Source organism: Podarcis liolepis, assembly GCF_965112155.1.
Source record: "Podarcis liolepis genome assembly, chromosome: 11".
NCBI classification, from domain to species: domain Eukaryota; kingdom Metazoa; phylum Chordata; class Lepidosauria; order Squamata; family Lacertidae; genus Podarcis; species Podarcis liolepis.
The window spans coordinates 43,989,129-44,005,203 of NC_139565.1; the positions used below are offsets into that span (position 1 = coordinate 43,989,129).

Sequence of the window (16,075 nt, forward strand, 5' to 3'; positions counted from 1 at the left end):
ATGCTGCACATTTTTAGCTAGAAATTTAACAAATACTCAGAAGTAAGCTACATCAAGTTCATTGAGACTTACTTCCAGCTAAGTAGATTCAGGACTTCAGCCTTACTCTTTCCCCTTCATCCCTAATCAAAAACGGAAGCCAAAACGTGTTTTTCACCATACCTGTGTCTCTTTGGGGCCTATGTCCATATTTTTCAGCAGGCTGTCCAAGAAAGCAGTGACACTCTCCCATGGGTAAATACTGTTGGAGCCATCAAGAACAATAACAATGTCCAGCTGGGTCTTGCATTCTGCAATGTGAATTGTTGGATCTTAAAGAAGCGCCCCAATGCATCAGGAGGAAATTAACAATGCCTTTAAAAAAACTAAACTAAATCTTAGCTGGCACTCTCGATACTTTACTTGCAAGGACCCCTCCCCTTTACTTTCAGGGGAAATTACTTTTAGGTAAATATGCTGATATCACAGGCTGCAACATTTAATTGTTCGGTCTTGATGGCGTTACTTATACCTCTTCTTCTGCATCCCATTGACATTTCTTCCTCTGGAGCTAATTTCTACAACTGAGACTTGCTGAGATTCTAGAGGGAACTCTGAAAGCAGGAGTATAGGGAGGAAACCTGTGGCCTTCCAGGTCTTATTGGGCTTCAACTTCCATCACCCCTGGGTACTGGTTGTGCTAACTGGGGCTGATGGGAGTTGGCGTCCAAAAACATCTGGAAGGTCACAGGTTTCCCATCACAGAGCTAATGAAGAAGAAGATCCTCAGTTGTTAACCTTTAAAGTCAGTGCCTAGAGCAGCCTGGGCAGCTTGGTTGCTGGGCAAGAGCATTAGGATGACAAAGTTGAGTAGAAAAGTTAATATCCAATTTCCCTGATAGATTATATTCCGATGCATGTCACTGTGTGCAATAATTGTCACATGCATGCTTGCCAACCAGATAGTGGACATACAGCTGAGGGTGGCGTTTAGGAAGGAACAGTAAATTTATTACAGTAGTCGTACATAGAAGAAGATACTTCTGTTGGGATGTATCTAAGGCAGTGGAAGTGAGAACCTGGACACTTTGGCAGTGGCACACTAGTGCTTTTTTCCTTGTGCTACTAGAACCGTGTTGCAGGCAGAGGGAACAGCTGGCCTTATCCCTAATGCACTACAGCTCAGGATTTCATTGGCATTCCAAATGAGAAACTACCCAGTTCAATATTTGAACTGAAGCACAGCTACCCTTTGAAATTCACACTTCCTCAAATTTTGTGATGCTATTTTGCAGCCAAATAATGTGCTCACAAATGCGTATACTAGGGAATGTTTGCATAAAAACACATACATTTTTGGGGGGGTGGGAACCAAGACGAACACAAAACTGCAAAGGTGATGTTGGCATCTGACTGTTTTGGCAGTAGATCAGCAAGGATTCTAGCTCCCAGTTGTTTCAGAAAGGGCATTTTACACTAGTGATCATCCCCAATAGATAGTTCAGATGTTTTACACTTGCCACAAGTTTTTCAGTTGCTGGCTATCCCAGAGCATGTGATTATGCACATTAATAAAACACGTGATCCAAGTTGCTGTTACTGGCTGGCTGAAATGTCTGTGATTTCCAAAAGAAAGGATGCCTCCAAGATCACAGGAATTGCAGCAACTAATAACATCCAGCATTTCCTGGCTCTCACGTACTTTGACATGTGCAAAAATGTCTGGGATGGGTCACATATGTCAGGGGGGTGCGAGGTATGCAACATTCAAAGTGGCCCTAAGTCAAGAAAACAACTGTTCTGGCTTCCTCAGTGATGACTCAGACAAAACCAAAGAAATATGGTTAGTCTGGCATTATTTATAATTGTCCTCAGCCAGGGAGCAAGAAGAAGAATTTGGAGAAAGGAGAAGCAAAACCATATGTTCCCACAGCATGCTCTCTGGGAAACGGATCATAAAGTAATTCTGAAAGCAAGACAGTGCGTTTCTTCAATGGGATCTACCTCTGGGAATCAATATAAATAATGGAATGCCATCAAAATAACGGTAGGACAGGTTGGTAATGTGTTGAACATCTTGCCTTGCAGACCAGTCAAGCCACATACTGGAAAGGTCCAGGAGAAACCTAAAAACCTCTCTAGTAGTGTAGGGTTTATATGAGTGGGATCTGAAATGCACTGTTGCAGGATGAAGTAGCATTGTTTAGGATTCCAGCCACTCCAATCTAGCGCCACCTATGAATTCCTTCACCTCCAACATTCAGTCAGTGTTCCATGGCCACTGAGTATGCCCACTCCTAAAGAGATTCTTTTGGGTCCTCACTAGGGATGGATGGAACTGTCAATTTTTGTTTCTCTCATTTTCTCATTTTTTCCCCAATCTAAAGTTCGATGTTTCACATCGGTTCCTGATTTTTTTTCTCTTGTTCCCAAGAAAATTCACCAGCATTTTACTGGGAATTTCTCCTAAAATATAAATGTCTGCATCCTGTTTTGCCCAGCACATTTTCCCAAAGCAGTTCCCCCACAACAGGCATCCCCAAACTTGGCCCTCCAGATGTTTTGGGACTACAGCACCCATCATCCCTAGCTGACAGGCCCAGTGGTCAGGGATGATGGGAATTGTAGTTCGAAAACATCTGGAGAGCCAAGTTTGGGGATGCCAGCCCTACAATAATGCATTTTTGTATTTATTTATTTTTTACTAAAATATCTGTTTTCATGGACATTTTGCTCCATTATATGCCTTTTTGTACACACTGCTTGGCTTGAGAACTGCACCTCAAAATTCAGGCAAACGTAAATTTCCAAGGATGGCTGTGTTTTCGCTCCAAATTTCTTCCCCATTCCAAATCCTCACCTAGCATTTTCTTTCAGAGGTTTCACATCTCTCTGCAAAGTTTGGGTTCCCCCAAGCCTGCTTGATATCTTACTTTATTTTGTGCATGGGGCGCCCTTTTGGCAACAAAACCGGTGATGCTCACAGCCTGACCATCAGAAATAGATAGAATGAGAATGCAGCAGCAGCCGCCAGGCCATTTTATGCAAAAATATTGCAGCTTGTGGAATGCCTTCCCAAGGGAAGCTTGCCTGGCCCCTTGTGAAGATGCCATTTCAGTGTCTGGTGCAGACATTTTCCCAGGCCTTTAAATTATTTGAAGCTGTTGAGAACTAACATGTTTATTATGCTCTGTTGGGTTTTATGTGCTGCATTCCACTGCTGTTTTAAATTGTTGCTGTGTTGTAAATTATTATTGTATCACTATTATATATATTCTGGACTTTTTCTCTTATAAGTTGCCCTGCTACCTGGTGGCAAAAGTGTGGGATATAAATCTTAGGAACAAAAAATAAAATAAAAGCTTCCTTTGAAAAATAGCCATGATGTTTCATGATGGGTAAGTTCTAGCAGCTGAAAATATGTATTTGCAATCTAGTCCAGCTTTCTAGATAGAATCACATGTCTTACTATGGACTACTGTCAAGGGAAAAGGTGGGTACTACTACTACTACTACTACTACTAATGGTAGCTAATGTAAAGGTAAAAGACCCCTGGATGGTTAAGTCCAGTCAAGAGCGGCTATGGGGTTGCGGCACTCATCTCACTTTCAGGCCAAGGGAGCCAGTGTTTGTCCACAGACAGCTTTCTGGGTCATATGGCCAGCATAACTAAGCTGCTTCTGGTGCAAGGGAACACCATAACAGAAATCAGAGCACACAGAAACACCGTTTACCTTCCTGCCACAGTGGTACCTATTTATCTACTTGCACTGGTGTGCTTTCGAACTGCTAGGTTGGCAGGAGCTGGGACAGAGCAACGGGAGCTCATTCCATTGCAGGGATTTGAACCGCCGACCTTCCGATCACCCAAATGCACACAATTGCATCAGAACCAATTTGTTCTGTAAGCACAAGGATTGCTACTTCTGCAACAGAACTTACTGTTTCCTTTTGCTCCTGCACCCTCCCCAAATCTTCCCTAGGGGACTGGGGGAAACCCCAGAAAAGATTTAGGGGACACATGGGGGTAGGAGAGGCAGTGGAAGTTCCATTTCGCAAGCAGAAATCTTTGAACTGATGGAACAAGTGAGTTAGACACTGCCTCTTGTTTTTGAGGGAGTTTTTTTTCTGGGATCTAAACTTGAGCAGGACCTCTCACACTCCAGATATCAAACAATAGTCAACAAAACAAGTTTATGAGGGCATTTGTCTTCTTAATCTAAAGAGGCACTCCGTTCGCTGTGACTACATAAAGATTATTTTTAGCCTGATCTTTGCTCATGACATAGCATCCCAAACTCTGTTTATGCTAAGCAGCAGCCAGAAGCAGCAAGCAGTTAGGTAATATACAGACAATGATAACATTTACTTAACTTGGTAATGCTGGTGGCCTTGAAAAATAGTTTCTGCATTTTGGTATGCTTCTGTGTATACGTTTGTCTCCCCCGGTGCTCAATAATTTCAGCACGTAGAAGAGCAGCGCTCTCATATACATACCTTGTACAGATGGGGCGATGGAGTTTACAACCTCAAAAGTGGAGCTGACATTGGAGCAGATACCAGTAGTGTAATGTAAGCGCCCACATTTGTAAGCATAAAGAGGCCCACATGCCTTAAGTAAAGGAGAAAAAGGTTACAGTTTAAACAAGTCAGCTTCATAATAATTCAAGGTCTGGGGATATCACAAAATGGCAGTGTAAAACACATGGCAACAGCAGTGTGATGCCACATTAGGAAAATTCTTGTCGTTGCTTCAGTGTTATGATTTACATATCCTTATGTGAACCATTTTGAGTTCTTCTGGTGATGAAAAGTGGTATATGAAAACATAAAATAAACGTAATTGTCAGGCAGAGATGACCTTAACTACAGCTGGACTGGCTAATAGATGACCCATGAACCAGATCTGTTCCCCATAACAATTTGTGAAAATAAAATTAATTTTTAAAAAATATATACAAAATTTGGAACCCTCTTGTAATTTGGACCTCAACTTGTAAGAAACAGATGTTCCATGCTTTGAGTTGTATCTGCCTCACTCATACTCAAGACTGACCCACTGAAGTCAATAGACCTGCTAGGCTAGCTTAGTGCCAACATTAATATGCACAAGGAAACAAATTTGTACCACACAATCAACCCTGGGCTGGGGGACCACCCAGAGGCGACAAAGGGGGCAGGGGGAAGAGAGTATTGCTTCTTTCCAATACTTTTTTTCAGAAACTCTATTGGATCCAAGCCCATGCTGCAAAGAGAAGGGACATTTCTTTAAGCTGAATGACTCCCTCCATTAATAGAAGGACTCTGCTGGTCCAAGCCATTATATAAACACATCTACAAAATATTTTGGAAAGCGGTTTTGTGGTTGTGGTGCATTTGGGTACTTCTTAAGATACTGTAACAAGGTTTTGTCTGTAGGTTCATGAGATCAAGGAGTAGATTTTCATCTATACGTCTATACAGTTGGACACCATTTTGAATCAATATGGCAGACTGAACATTTCAAAACTGCACTGATTTCAAAACTGCCCTGATTTCCCCCCACTCAGAATTGCCAAGCAATGGTGGGAATGAGGCTGCTGGTCACTTGTTTCCTTAAAATACTTTATTCATTCACCAGAAATCCTCCATTTGGGTTAGTCACTAAAGTTGCTCCAAGGGTCATGTTCTCCTTTACTTCCGCAACGTGAGGAATGGAGATGTCATCTATAAATAGATCAGAAATGTAAAATATGTGGAAACGTGCAAGCAAGACGTTAAATCATGTAGCAGTTTCTCTAAACTAAAACACCCAACCTTTTATATATAAAACACAGCCTTTTTCTGTTTCCCTTCCTCCTCCCTCTTGATTCAGATTCTGATGAACAAGTCAAAGGCCTGGCTCTCATCCCAGAAACTTTGTCTGGGACACTGCTTCACATAGTTTTCTTGATCCTCAAAGAGGATGTCAAAACAGCAATGCAGTGACAGCAGGAGACAAGCATTCACATAAATTACAAATGAGAACAAATCAAACCTTTCCAACTCCTCTCTTGTAAAACTACTAAATTATTTGATAGGATATTAAAAAATCAGCAGCATTCATGACAGTTCAATGGGTAGAAAGGTGAAATAGTTATTGGACAGGAAATGTATTAGGATTCACACCGGTCCCCCTATTAGTAAGTTGACCCATGTAGGAACACACTTAAGTAAAATTGTTTAATTGTACATTGAAATGGAAAATACAGTGGTACCACGGGTTACAAACACCTTGGGTTACAAACACTTCAGGTTATAGACTCCACTAACCCGGATGTAGTACCGCGAACTTTACCTCAGGATGAGAACAGAAATCGTGTAGCAGCGGCGTGGCGACAGTGGGAAGCCCCATTAGCTAAAGTGATACCTCAGGTTAAGAACCGTTTCAGGTTAAGAACAGACCTCCAGAATGAATTAAGTTTGTAATCAGAGGTACCACTGTCACTCTGTATGTGTACTGCTAGAGGGATAATATGGAAACATCTGTTGAGCTAAACAAAATCTCTCAGAGCGCCTAACAGGTTAATTATTGACTGTTAATGTATCTCTGCTGCTCTGACACAAGGTGTTTACCTTAAGTCACATGAAAAAGACTGAATTTTAGCCCTATGCATATGTTAATCTGTGAGCATCCATTTTGTATGAGTCTTTGTTCTCAATCCACAGAAGAGGGTGGTGTGCTAATAACATTATCTCCAGGAGAAAACAGCTTCCAGGCTAATGGAATCTGGGCTGGAGAGCCAGAGCTTTGATTTAGGCTCTGGATAGAATAAATTCATATTTCTAAGATGTTCAGCCTGTGCTGGGCCCACATATATTATGCAACTATCTGGCTGACATATGGGTTGGACTCAACAACATCATACTCAGGTAGACCCATTGAAATGGACCAAACTTAGTCATGATCGTTAAAATTAAGAGGAGGACTTAGTAAGAATTAGTTGAATGCCACCCTATACCAGGCATTTTGGCGGGAGCAGTCTGAAAGCATAGTAAACAATCTGCCTCTTGAGCCTCTTCAAGAGTTGATTCAGATTTCACTCTAGAGCCAGGTATGTATAAAGGTGTCAAAAAGTGTGGTTTTTTTAATAAAAAACACCCCAAAACACTTTTTCCTGCTTTTATGTATAGCTGTGCAGTCATAAAAGTCCTGTGAAGTCAGGACTGTCAACAGCTTTGCAAATGTTCCAGAAAAGAAACAGGCAGGAATTTAATGCATGATTTGAAAACTAAGAGGCCTGCCTGATAGCTAAACATTTTTCACACTCTGGAAGAAAGGCAGAGAGCAGCCAAAGCAGTTAGTACAGAATGGTGCAGCAGGACTGTCAACAGGACACAGAGCATATTACACTTCTATGCAAAGATCTGCATTGACTGCTGATTTGTTACCAGGCCAAAAGCAAGGTGTTACTATTTGTATATAAATCCCTTAACAGCTTAGGACTAGTTTATTTAAAAGATCGCCTTACATCATACGTACCCACTGGACTGATCTGATATGTTGAAGTGGCACTTTTACAACTTCCATATACAGTGGTACCTCGCAAGACAAAAAACTTGCTAGACGAAAGGGTTTTTGGTTTTTTGAGTTGCTTCGCAAGACGATTTTCCCTATGGGCTTGCTTCGCAAGACGGAAACGTCTTGCAAGTTTGTTTCCTTTTTCTTAACACCGTTAATACAGTTGCGACTTGACTTCGAGGAGCAACTCATAGAACGCGCTGTGGTAGCCTTTTTTGAGGTTTTTAAAGACTTTGGTGATTTTTGAAGCTTTTCCAAAACTTTCCCGACACTGTGCTTCGCAAGATGAAAAAAATCACAAGACGACAAAACTCGCGGAACGAATTAATTTCGTCTTGCGAGGCACCACTGTAATATTCTTTCTGCACTTGCAGGGAATCAATCTTTTAGTATGGTGTCACCTATGCTCTGGAACTCCCTGCCCGTTAGTATTAAGCGAGAACTTTCACTGTTCTGTTTTCACTGAACTTCATCAGGATTCTGCAAAAACTGAAACTAAACTTTGCCAAAGTGCTTCTCCCAGCTGCCCGCGAGATGTAAGGGGAACACACCAGCCCAAAGCTTTGCTCAGGCTTGTTTCAGCAGTAGTGTGCAGTATTAAGCCAAGGTTTAGCATGTTGTTTACAGTAACAAAAGGAGGGATCTAACAAAGGGAGAGCAAAATGCACGAACCACAAAATGTCTTGTTTATATTGTGTGTATCTCATAGAGACTAGTTCAAGGCCTGCTTATTTTTCTCCACACTATTGCATTCAGGTGCATGAGTGTAAGGAGGCGCATTAGTTTTAAGACTGCAGCATCATGGAGATGTTCCTCTGTGATCTCAGCTGCATTTATCCCCAAGCTACCCCATTCCACAAATTGCTCTGGTTCGTCCCATATACTGCCTTGCTTTGTACTTTTTCACAACGTCAGGTAATCTGCATGGGTATGGGAAAATGACAAGGTGCAAACCGGCCTTAAAAACAAACATGGGCCTGCATGAGAGAAGAAACATTCACATCATATTTTACATGTAGTGATGCACATGAGAATATTTTCCATGGATAAATATAGATCGAGGAAGAATGCCATATGTGACGCAACCCTACGATGATGCAGAGAATTACAAAGAAAATACAGACAAGGTCTTAAACATTCCTGTGTTGGACCTACTCCAAATTTCTGCCAGCCACTTACATTCTTACCTGGTAAGTTTAGTTTTACACATGGCAAACCATGGCCCTGTCCCACAGGGCATTTATAAACATCACCTGTTTTCTTCTGAGGTTGGCCAGCTAAAGGAGAACCAATAAGCACCCTGAAAAACCAAAAAAAGAGCCTGTCATCTTTTCAATATAGCAGGTAATTTTACTGTTGTTCCCTATAAAGCAGGAACAGGGAGTCCGTGGTCTTGAAGATATTTCTGGACTGCAACTCCTTAGCTTCCTATATATATATTGTGTCACAATGGAAGTAATTTTAATGTGGCTTTAAATATTTTAATATGTGTGGGGCTGTTGTTTTACGTTTACATACTGTTAACAGCTCTGGTTTTGCTCAGATGAAGAACAGTGTATAAACAGAGAAGAGTTTGGATTTGATATCCCGCTTTATCACTACCCGAAGAAGTCTCAAAGCGGCTAACATTCTCCTTTACCTTCCTCCCCCACAACAAACACTCTGTGAGGTGAGTGAGGCTGAGAGACTTCAGAGAAGTGTGACTAGCCCAAGGTCACCCAGCAGCTGCATGTGGAGGCACGCAGACGCGAACCCGGTTCCCCAGATTACGAATCTACTGCTCTTAACCACTACACCACACTGGCTCTCATAGGTTAAATAGGTTAAATAAAATAAAATAAAATAAATGTGATCAGCTGCACAGAACAAATAATATGCAGAGCTAATATCCCAGAGTAAAACATACATTTCTGAAAGATGTGAGAAAGGTTTATGTTTATGTATGTGTGTGTATGTTTTTCTGGCAGAGGAAGAATCCCCAAAAACCAAAACTTACCATTTTCCTTCTTCATTTTCAAACTGTTGAACAGTGTATCCAAACATATCTTCCACTGGGCCACTGAAGGTCATTGTATCTTTCACATCAACATTGAACGACAGAACAAGATGCAGCAGCACTGTGTAAAAGAAAAGAAAAATGTAGGGGAAAGAATATGAATCACCGTGACTCCACTGTTGGGGTCAATGCCTGAACACCAGTTCCTGGGAATTACAAGTAGAGAGGGGGCTGTTGTGCTCATGTCCTGCTTGGCGGCTTCCCACAGTCATCGTAGTCACAGCTGGCCACTATAAGAGAAGGATATGGAACTAGATGACACATGGTGTGTTCAGTGTATGTGCAAATGTGATTACTCTGCCTTTCTGACAGCCTATGGCCAGTTTTATCGAGTGGCTAGACCAGGGTGGTCCAACATTGCATACCAAGTGGGCCGCAAGAGTATTTCAACATGGAACCTGTGGGCTGCACACTGCCTTGTCGTGTCGGAAGGGGGGAAGCGAGTCCAAAATTTGGTGTCCGCACCAACCTTCATGCTGTCTTCCCAAAGCTGGCTAAGTGAGGGCACTGGGTTTTGGGAAGGCGTGAGGCTCATGTCTGAGTCCTATAACTTTTCTACCTCCTTCTCAAAGCTGGGAAAGCACTAACTAGGCTTTGGAAAGGAAGATGAAGGACTTTAGGACTGTCAGAGCCCTTACATCCCTTTCCCAAAGCCCAGCGCTTCATTTACCCAGTGGGAAAACAGCATGAGGCTGGGGCGGGGAGGGGCTTGATGGGAGAAGCTCAGCATCATAGGTTTCCAAGGATTGATCCAAGTGGAACAAAGTAAGACCACACTGCCTAACATGGTGTTTTATCTAAAAAACAGACTCTGTTCTTCAGTGGCTACCTTCCTCAACCTGGTGCCCTCCAGATGTTTTGCACGGCAACTCTTACAATCTTCAAATGATGGCTTTGCTGATTAAAGAAGAAGAGTTTGGATTTGATATCCCGCTTTATCACTGCCTGAAGGAGTCTCAAAGCGGCTAACATTCTCCTTCCCCTTCCTCCCCCACAACAAACACTCTGTGAGGTGAGTCGGGCTGAAGCACTTCAAAGAAGTGTGACTAGCCCAAGGTCACCCAGCAGCTGCATGTGGAGGAGCGGAGACGCGAACCCGCTTCACCATATTACGGGACTATCGCTCTTAACCACTATACCACACTGGTTCTCTGGGGTTGTAGTGCAAAACTTCTAGAGGACTACAGGATCTCCAAGTAAAGGCTAAGAGTCAAAGGGCCCTGTCTTATGTAAGCCAAAATAAAATGAAGAAGAGATGCTCCTCCCTTTACTTTTAATGGGCCTTGTAATGAAGGTGTTTCTTGTAGGTTATGTTTTCTGGAGAAGAAGAGTGCATCTCATAAAAAGTTGTTGATAATTAAGTGATGCTAGGATTCACAATGCATTTTATGAGACCATGATCAAGCTTTCCAGTGCCTTTTACAGTAGTTGAAGTCGATAAAAAGAACAGAATTATTGCTTGTAAAAGTCTCGTTGTTTCCATTAGTGCTCTTATGATCCCCAGAAAATAGCAAAAAAGTAGTTTTAAAAGTTATTGTCAGTAAAGGAGAGAGGAACAGACGTTTTGTTGGCTCTGCTCTTTTGACCAATAAATAAAAGGAAAATGAATCACACTGCTGTGTTATTTACTGTATTCCCTAACAAAATACTTTCAGGTGGCAGCCCGCTAGAAGGCTGTAGAAGTAAAAACCTGAATGCAAAGAAAACTATTGTCATGAGAGAGAAAAAGCCACTGAAAAAGTGAAGTCTCTTCTTGTTACTTATATATTATTGCCAACTAATTTTCCCCAAGCACCAATGCTTATGCAGCCAAAACAAGAGGGAAGCATCGGCAAATTCGGGGTATTCTCAAGCTGTTCAGAAACACACACACATATATTGGAAGAAATCCCCTTGGGGTAGAGCTCCCAAAACAGCTCCATAAGAACTTAATGGCATGAGATGTTGAGACACCACATGGGGAACTGTCAAAAGGGTGAGAGGAGGCAATGGATTTGAGTAACCTGAAGGGCAAAGACAATGATATAAAAAAGGGGGAGGACCCTATCTCCGTGCCTGGATAGGGAATTTCCTGCTTCATACTGAAAAACTATTGTTCCCAGGGATAAAAGATAGGGCCGTCTGCAATTGTCAGCTGGGCAACAGTGTGTCCACCCAGGGACATTTGCAGGATTTTTATTTTTTAGCAACAGTAATGAATTGGTCCAGTGTTGCTTGCAGTAGCTCGATGCAACTACCGTATTTTTCGCTCTATAGGACACACTTTCCCCCCTCCAAAAATTAAGGGGAAATGTGTGTGCGTCCTATGGAGCGAATGCAGGCTCCTTGGCTTCAGCGATAGCAACGCGAAGCCTCCGGAGCGCAGAGGGAGAGCTCCTTCCGCGCTCCTTGGCTTCGCGTTGCTTTCGCTGAAGCCTAGAGAGCGAGAGGGATCGGTGCGCACCGACCCCTCTTGCTCTCCAGGCTTCAGGGATGGCCGCCTGAAGCCTCTGGAGCGCAGCAGGAACTCGCGCTGCACTCCGAAGGCTTCAGGTACCTTTTGCTGAAGCCGGGAGAGCAAGACTCTCCTGGCTTCAGCAGAGAGGGAGAGCTGTGCAGCGCCCCTTCAGTGAAGCGGGAGGAGAAATGGAAGGGGCTCCGTTTCTCCTGCCGCTTCGTTGAAGGGGCGCTGAGCAGACAGGGGGAGAATTTCCCCCCCCCCCCGTTCTCCCCCTCCTATGGTCTGGTGCATCCTATAGAGCGAAAAATACGGACGGTACTCAGTTGCAAACAGGACATTCCTAGCCCTACCTGGAAATGCTAGGGATTGAACCTGGGACTTTGTGCATGTGTAACAGATACTGTACTACTGAGCTCTGGCCTTCTCTTGTACACTAAATCTACTCCTCCATTGTTACACCTGGCATCCAGACATCTCCTAAACACTGAAACCATTAATTCTTTCATTGACTTCTTCCAGTCCTTAACTGCACCACTGATACAATCAACTTCACAGCACACTGCAGTTCCCGGGGGGATGCTCAACACGCAAGAATAATGCAACAGCAAGCATTTCTGGGTTGTCACATATTACTCTAACCCCAGCTTTCCTCCAGCAAAATGTACATCACATACAGAATATGTGCATTTTTCAGAGCTCTTGTAACCCCCACTGTGGCGATCACACAGGGTCCCCGGACATTTAACAGTCTATTGATCCCTGTGCCACCACTGTGCTCGCTTCCCTGCTGCCACCAACCAGTTACTCTCTGGTAAAACACGGAGTCCAGTCAGTTGTTAAAAGTGAACCAAAAAACCAAGTTTATTTTACAAACATTAACAAGTTTACGGTTTCTCAGGTAATATTCCTGTCAGTATCTTAACTTTAGTTTAGGACTTGAAGGAGCGTCTCCACCCCCATCGTTCAGCCCGGACACTGAGGTCCAGTGCCGAGGGCCTTCTGACGGTTCACTCATTGGGAGAAGTGAGGTTACAGGGAACCAGACAGAGGGCCTTCTCAGTAGTGGCGCCCGCCCTGTGGAACGCCCTCTCTTCAGATGTGAAGGAAATAAGCAGCTACAGTGGTGCCCCGCAAGACGAAAAGAATCCGTTCTGTGATTCTCTTCGTCTAGCGGTTTTTTTGTCTTGCGAAGCAAGCCCATTGACGGATTAGCGCTATTAGCAGCTTATCGGATCAGATGATAAGCGGCTTAGCGGCTTAGAAAAAGGGGGGGGGAGGAAAAAACCCCCGCAGGAACTAGCAAGACATTTTCGTCTTGCGAAGCAAGCCCATAGGAGATTCGTTTTGCGAAGCACCTCCAAAACGGAAAACTCTTTCATCTAGCGAGTTTTCCGTCTTGCGAGGCATTCGTCTTGCGGGGCACCACTGTATCTTCTTTTTAAAAGACATCTGAAGGCAGCCCTGTTTAGGGAAGTTTTTAATATTTAATGTTGTATTGTTTTTAACACTTGATTGGAAGCTGCCCAGAGTGGCTGGGGAAACTCAGCCAGATGGGCGGGGTATTAATAATAATAATAATAATTTACTGGCCTATACCTTCCTAATTCCTAGTGACTGATTATCTCAACTGTCTGACTGACTCCTCTTAACAAATTCTCTCACTCACTCACACCAGACTAGCCCAACCCACAGACTTATCTTCTCTGTCTCTTCTAACTCCAGACTGTCTTCTCTACCACCCTAACACTAACTCCTCCAAAAACCCACTGTGCTTAAAACTTATACCTGTTAACTCTGCCCCCTGGGGTTCCCATTGCTTAGTCATTTTACAATAAGTTAACCCTTTCCTTATGAACCCAGTATGATGTCACACACCTAGGAGGGCAAACGCCACACCCACTCTCTCAAAATGCTGCAACTGAAATTCATACGGCAATTAATTTCATTTGTGACTAAATACCAGTATTTCAGATAAAACCTTATACAAATCTTTCAGTTTTCTAGCTCAGAATTCAAATCTGCCAATTCCCCCCCCCCCTACAGACCATAAAAGAACTTTTGTTTGAGCTTCTCTGCCTTAATCTTTAACCTTTGCAGAATAATAAACTAAGATTCTGGAGAATTTCCAGTAAACTATACAAAAGAAATAGAATGCTGTTTGTAAAAAAGTAGACAACTGTCTACTAGAGCAAAACAGAGCTAAGGATCTTGCAGATGACTCAGATTTTATAATTAACAGTTGTTCAGATCCAACACTAGGCTGTGTTCAAATTCAGCAAATAATGGGAATTCAAAACCCAGGGCACCTTAATTCTAATTCATCTCAACCTAAGAGTCTGTTGCATAAACCCAGGAGCCTGTGTAGTACAGCCTCCTATCTTCACAGTTACTGAACGGATGCCTGTGGCAAACCTGCAGGCAGAAACAGACCACAAGAGCACTCTCCCCTCCTGGGGTGTCAAGCAACTGGTAAAAGGCACTAGGTCATACTGCCTTGGTATACCGTTAATTGAGTTCCATTTTCTTGAGCTTTATTGCCCCCCACAAAAAAGTCTCCCAGTTTTCTCAGCTTGGGAAAAGATACAAAGCCTTGATTTAGTACATTTATCAGTTTAACAAAGCACTGGTGAGCCGTGAGAAGTGCAAATAACAGTATAAGCCAGTGAAGAAAGCTTTTCTGCAATGAAATTAGCTGAATATTCACCACTCTATTGACCTATACCAGCCTTCCCCAACCTGTGGCCCTCCAAATGTTTTGGACCAAAACTCCTATCAGGTCCCACCAGGATGGTCAATAGTCAAGGATGATGGAAGGCATGAAGGTGGTGGACACTGTATGACAGAGCTGTTAAAGGTACCGTATACAGTGGTACCTCGGGTTACAGATGCTTCAGGTTACAGACTCCGCTAACCCAGAAATAGTACCTCGGGTTAAGAACTTTGCTTCAGGATGAGAACAGAAATCGTGCTCCGGCGGCGCAGTGGCAGCAGGAGGCCCCATTAGCTAAAGTGGTGCTTCAGGTTAAGAACAGTCTCAGGTTAAGTACGGACCTCCGGAGTGAATTAAGTACTTAACCTGAGGTACCACTGTATAAAGGTTGGGAGGAGCAGGGAAAAATTATGAGACATTGTCTTGAGCTCCTTAAAAGCAAGGTGGTCAAGTGCAATAAATAAGGGAACTATCTGAAAAACTGTTGTGAGAAACTGATACAAGTATACGCCTCAACAATAAATGGATAACTATCAAAGAGATAAAGCGGAGGTTAAGGACAGTCATCTAACAGTGCTTTTGCAAAATAAATAAAAAAATAAAAATCAATCATAAATTTAAGCCATGCAAGGGTTTCTTCCATGGAGACCACTCTCCTTCCTGTGTGCATTGGATTGTGGCCTACACCACCTTCCACATATCCAACTACTTGCAGCAAATACGTTTTAATAAATACAGAATACATCAAAGAATGAATACATCAAAGAATAAATGTACCAGAGTGTAAATTCATTAAGAATTTCCTCAATGACAGGTTATTAAATTAATTATTAAAAGGGCCACAAAAAGCAGCCTTGTTAAGTTAGACTTTTTCTTAACCCAAAACTACTTCCCCCAAAATCAAAGTAAAAAAGATTTGGGAATATTTAGCAAATACCTGTTTTGTGCAAAATGTTAGGGAGAGATTTTACATACTGTTTTTATCCTTTCTAGCTGTATCTCAACCATCTTGTCATGTTAATGCAACTAGCATAGCCTGCATGTGGTCTTGCATTCAGATATTTCATTTAAAATACTAGTATGTTAATTGATCATTAACTGCAATAACATTCACGAGTTACAGGAATCAACTATGTCAAATTCAGAGTAGGCCTACTGAAATCAGTACTTATGACTAACTTAAGACCTCAGCAATTGCTAAGTGATATAAATAATATAGCTAAATACAAATATCATGGACCTGGCACAGCAACACCCTTCTTTATAATCTAGCCCAGTCTTTACCAAACTGAGGGTGGTTGGGGCTAATGGAAGTTGTAATCCCAAACATCTGGAAATTGCCAGGTTGG

At 42.6% G+C, this 16,075-nt stretch overlaps 1 protein-coding gene across 2 annotated transcripts in view; it reads right to left on the reverse strand.

Moving 5' to 3' along the window:
* Positions 1–16,075, reverse strand: part of ITGA1 (integrin subunit alpha 1) — a 70,289-nt gene that overhangs the window by 42,267 nt on the left and 11,947 nt on the right. For both annotated transcript variants that reach the window (XR_014517227.1, XM_083465770.1), the window contains exons 2-6: positions 9,517–9,637; positions 8,708–8,820; positions 5,598–5,686; positions 4,478–4,592; positions 163–290 (exon numbers count right to left, since the gene is read on the reverse strand). Coding sequence is in view for 1 of the 2 variants with exons in the window: in XM_083465770.1 (XP_083321896.1) it covers positions 163–290; positions 4,478–4,592; positions 5,598–5,686; positions 8,708–8,820; positions 9,517–9,637 (566 nt within the window). In the remaining variant the exon portion in view is untranslated. The remainder of the gene's footprint in view (positions 1–162; positions 291–4,477; positions 4,593–5,597; positions 5,687–8,707; positions 8,821–9,516; positions 9,638–16,075) is intronic.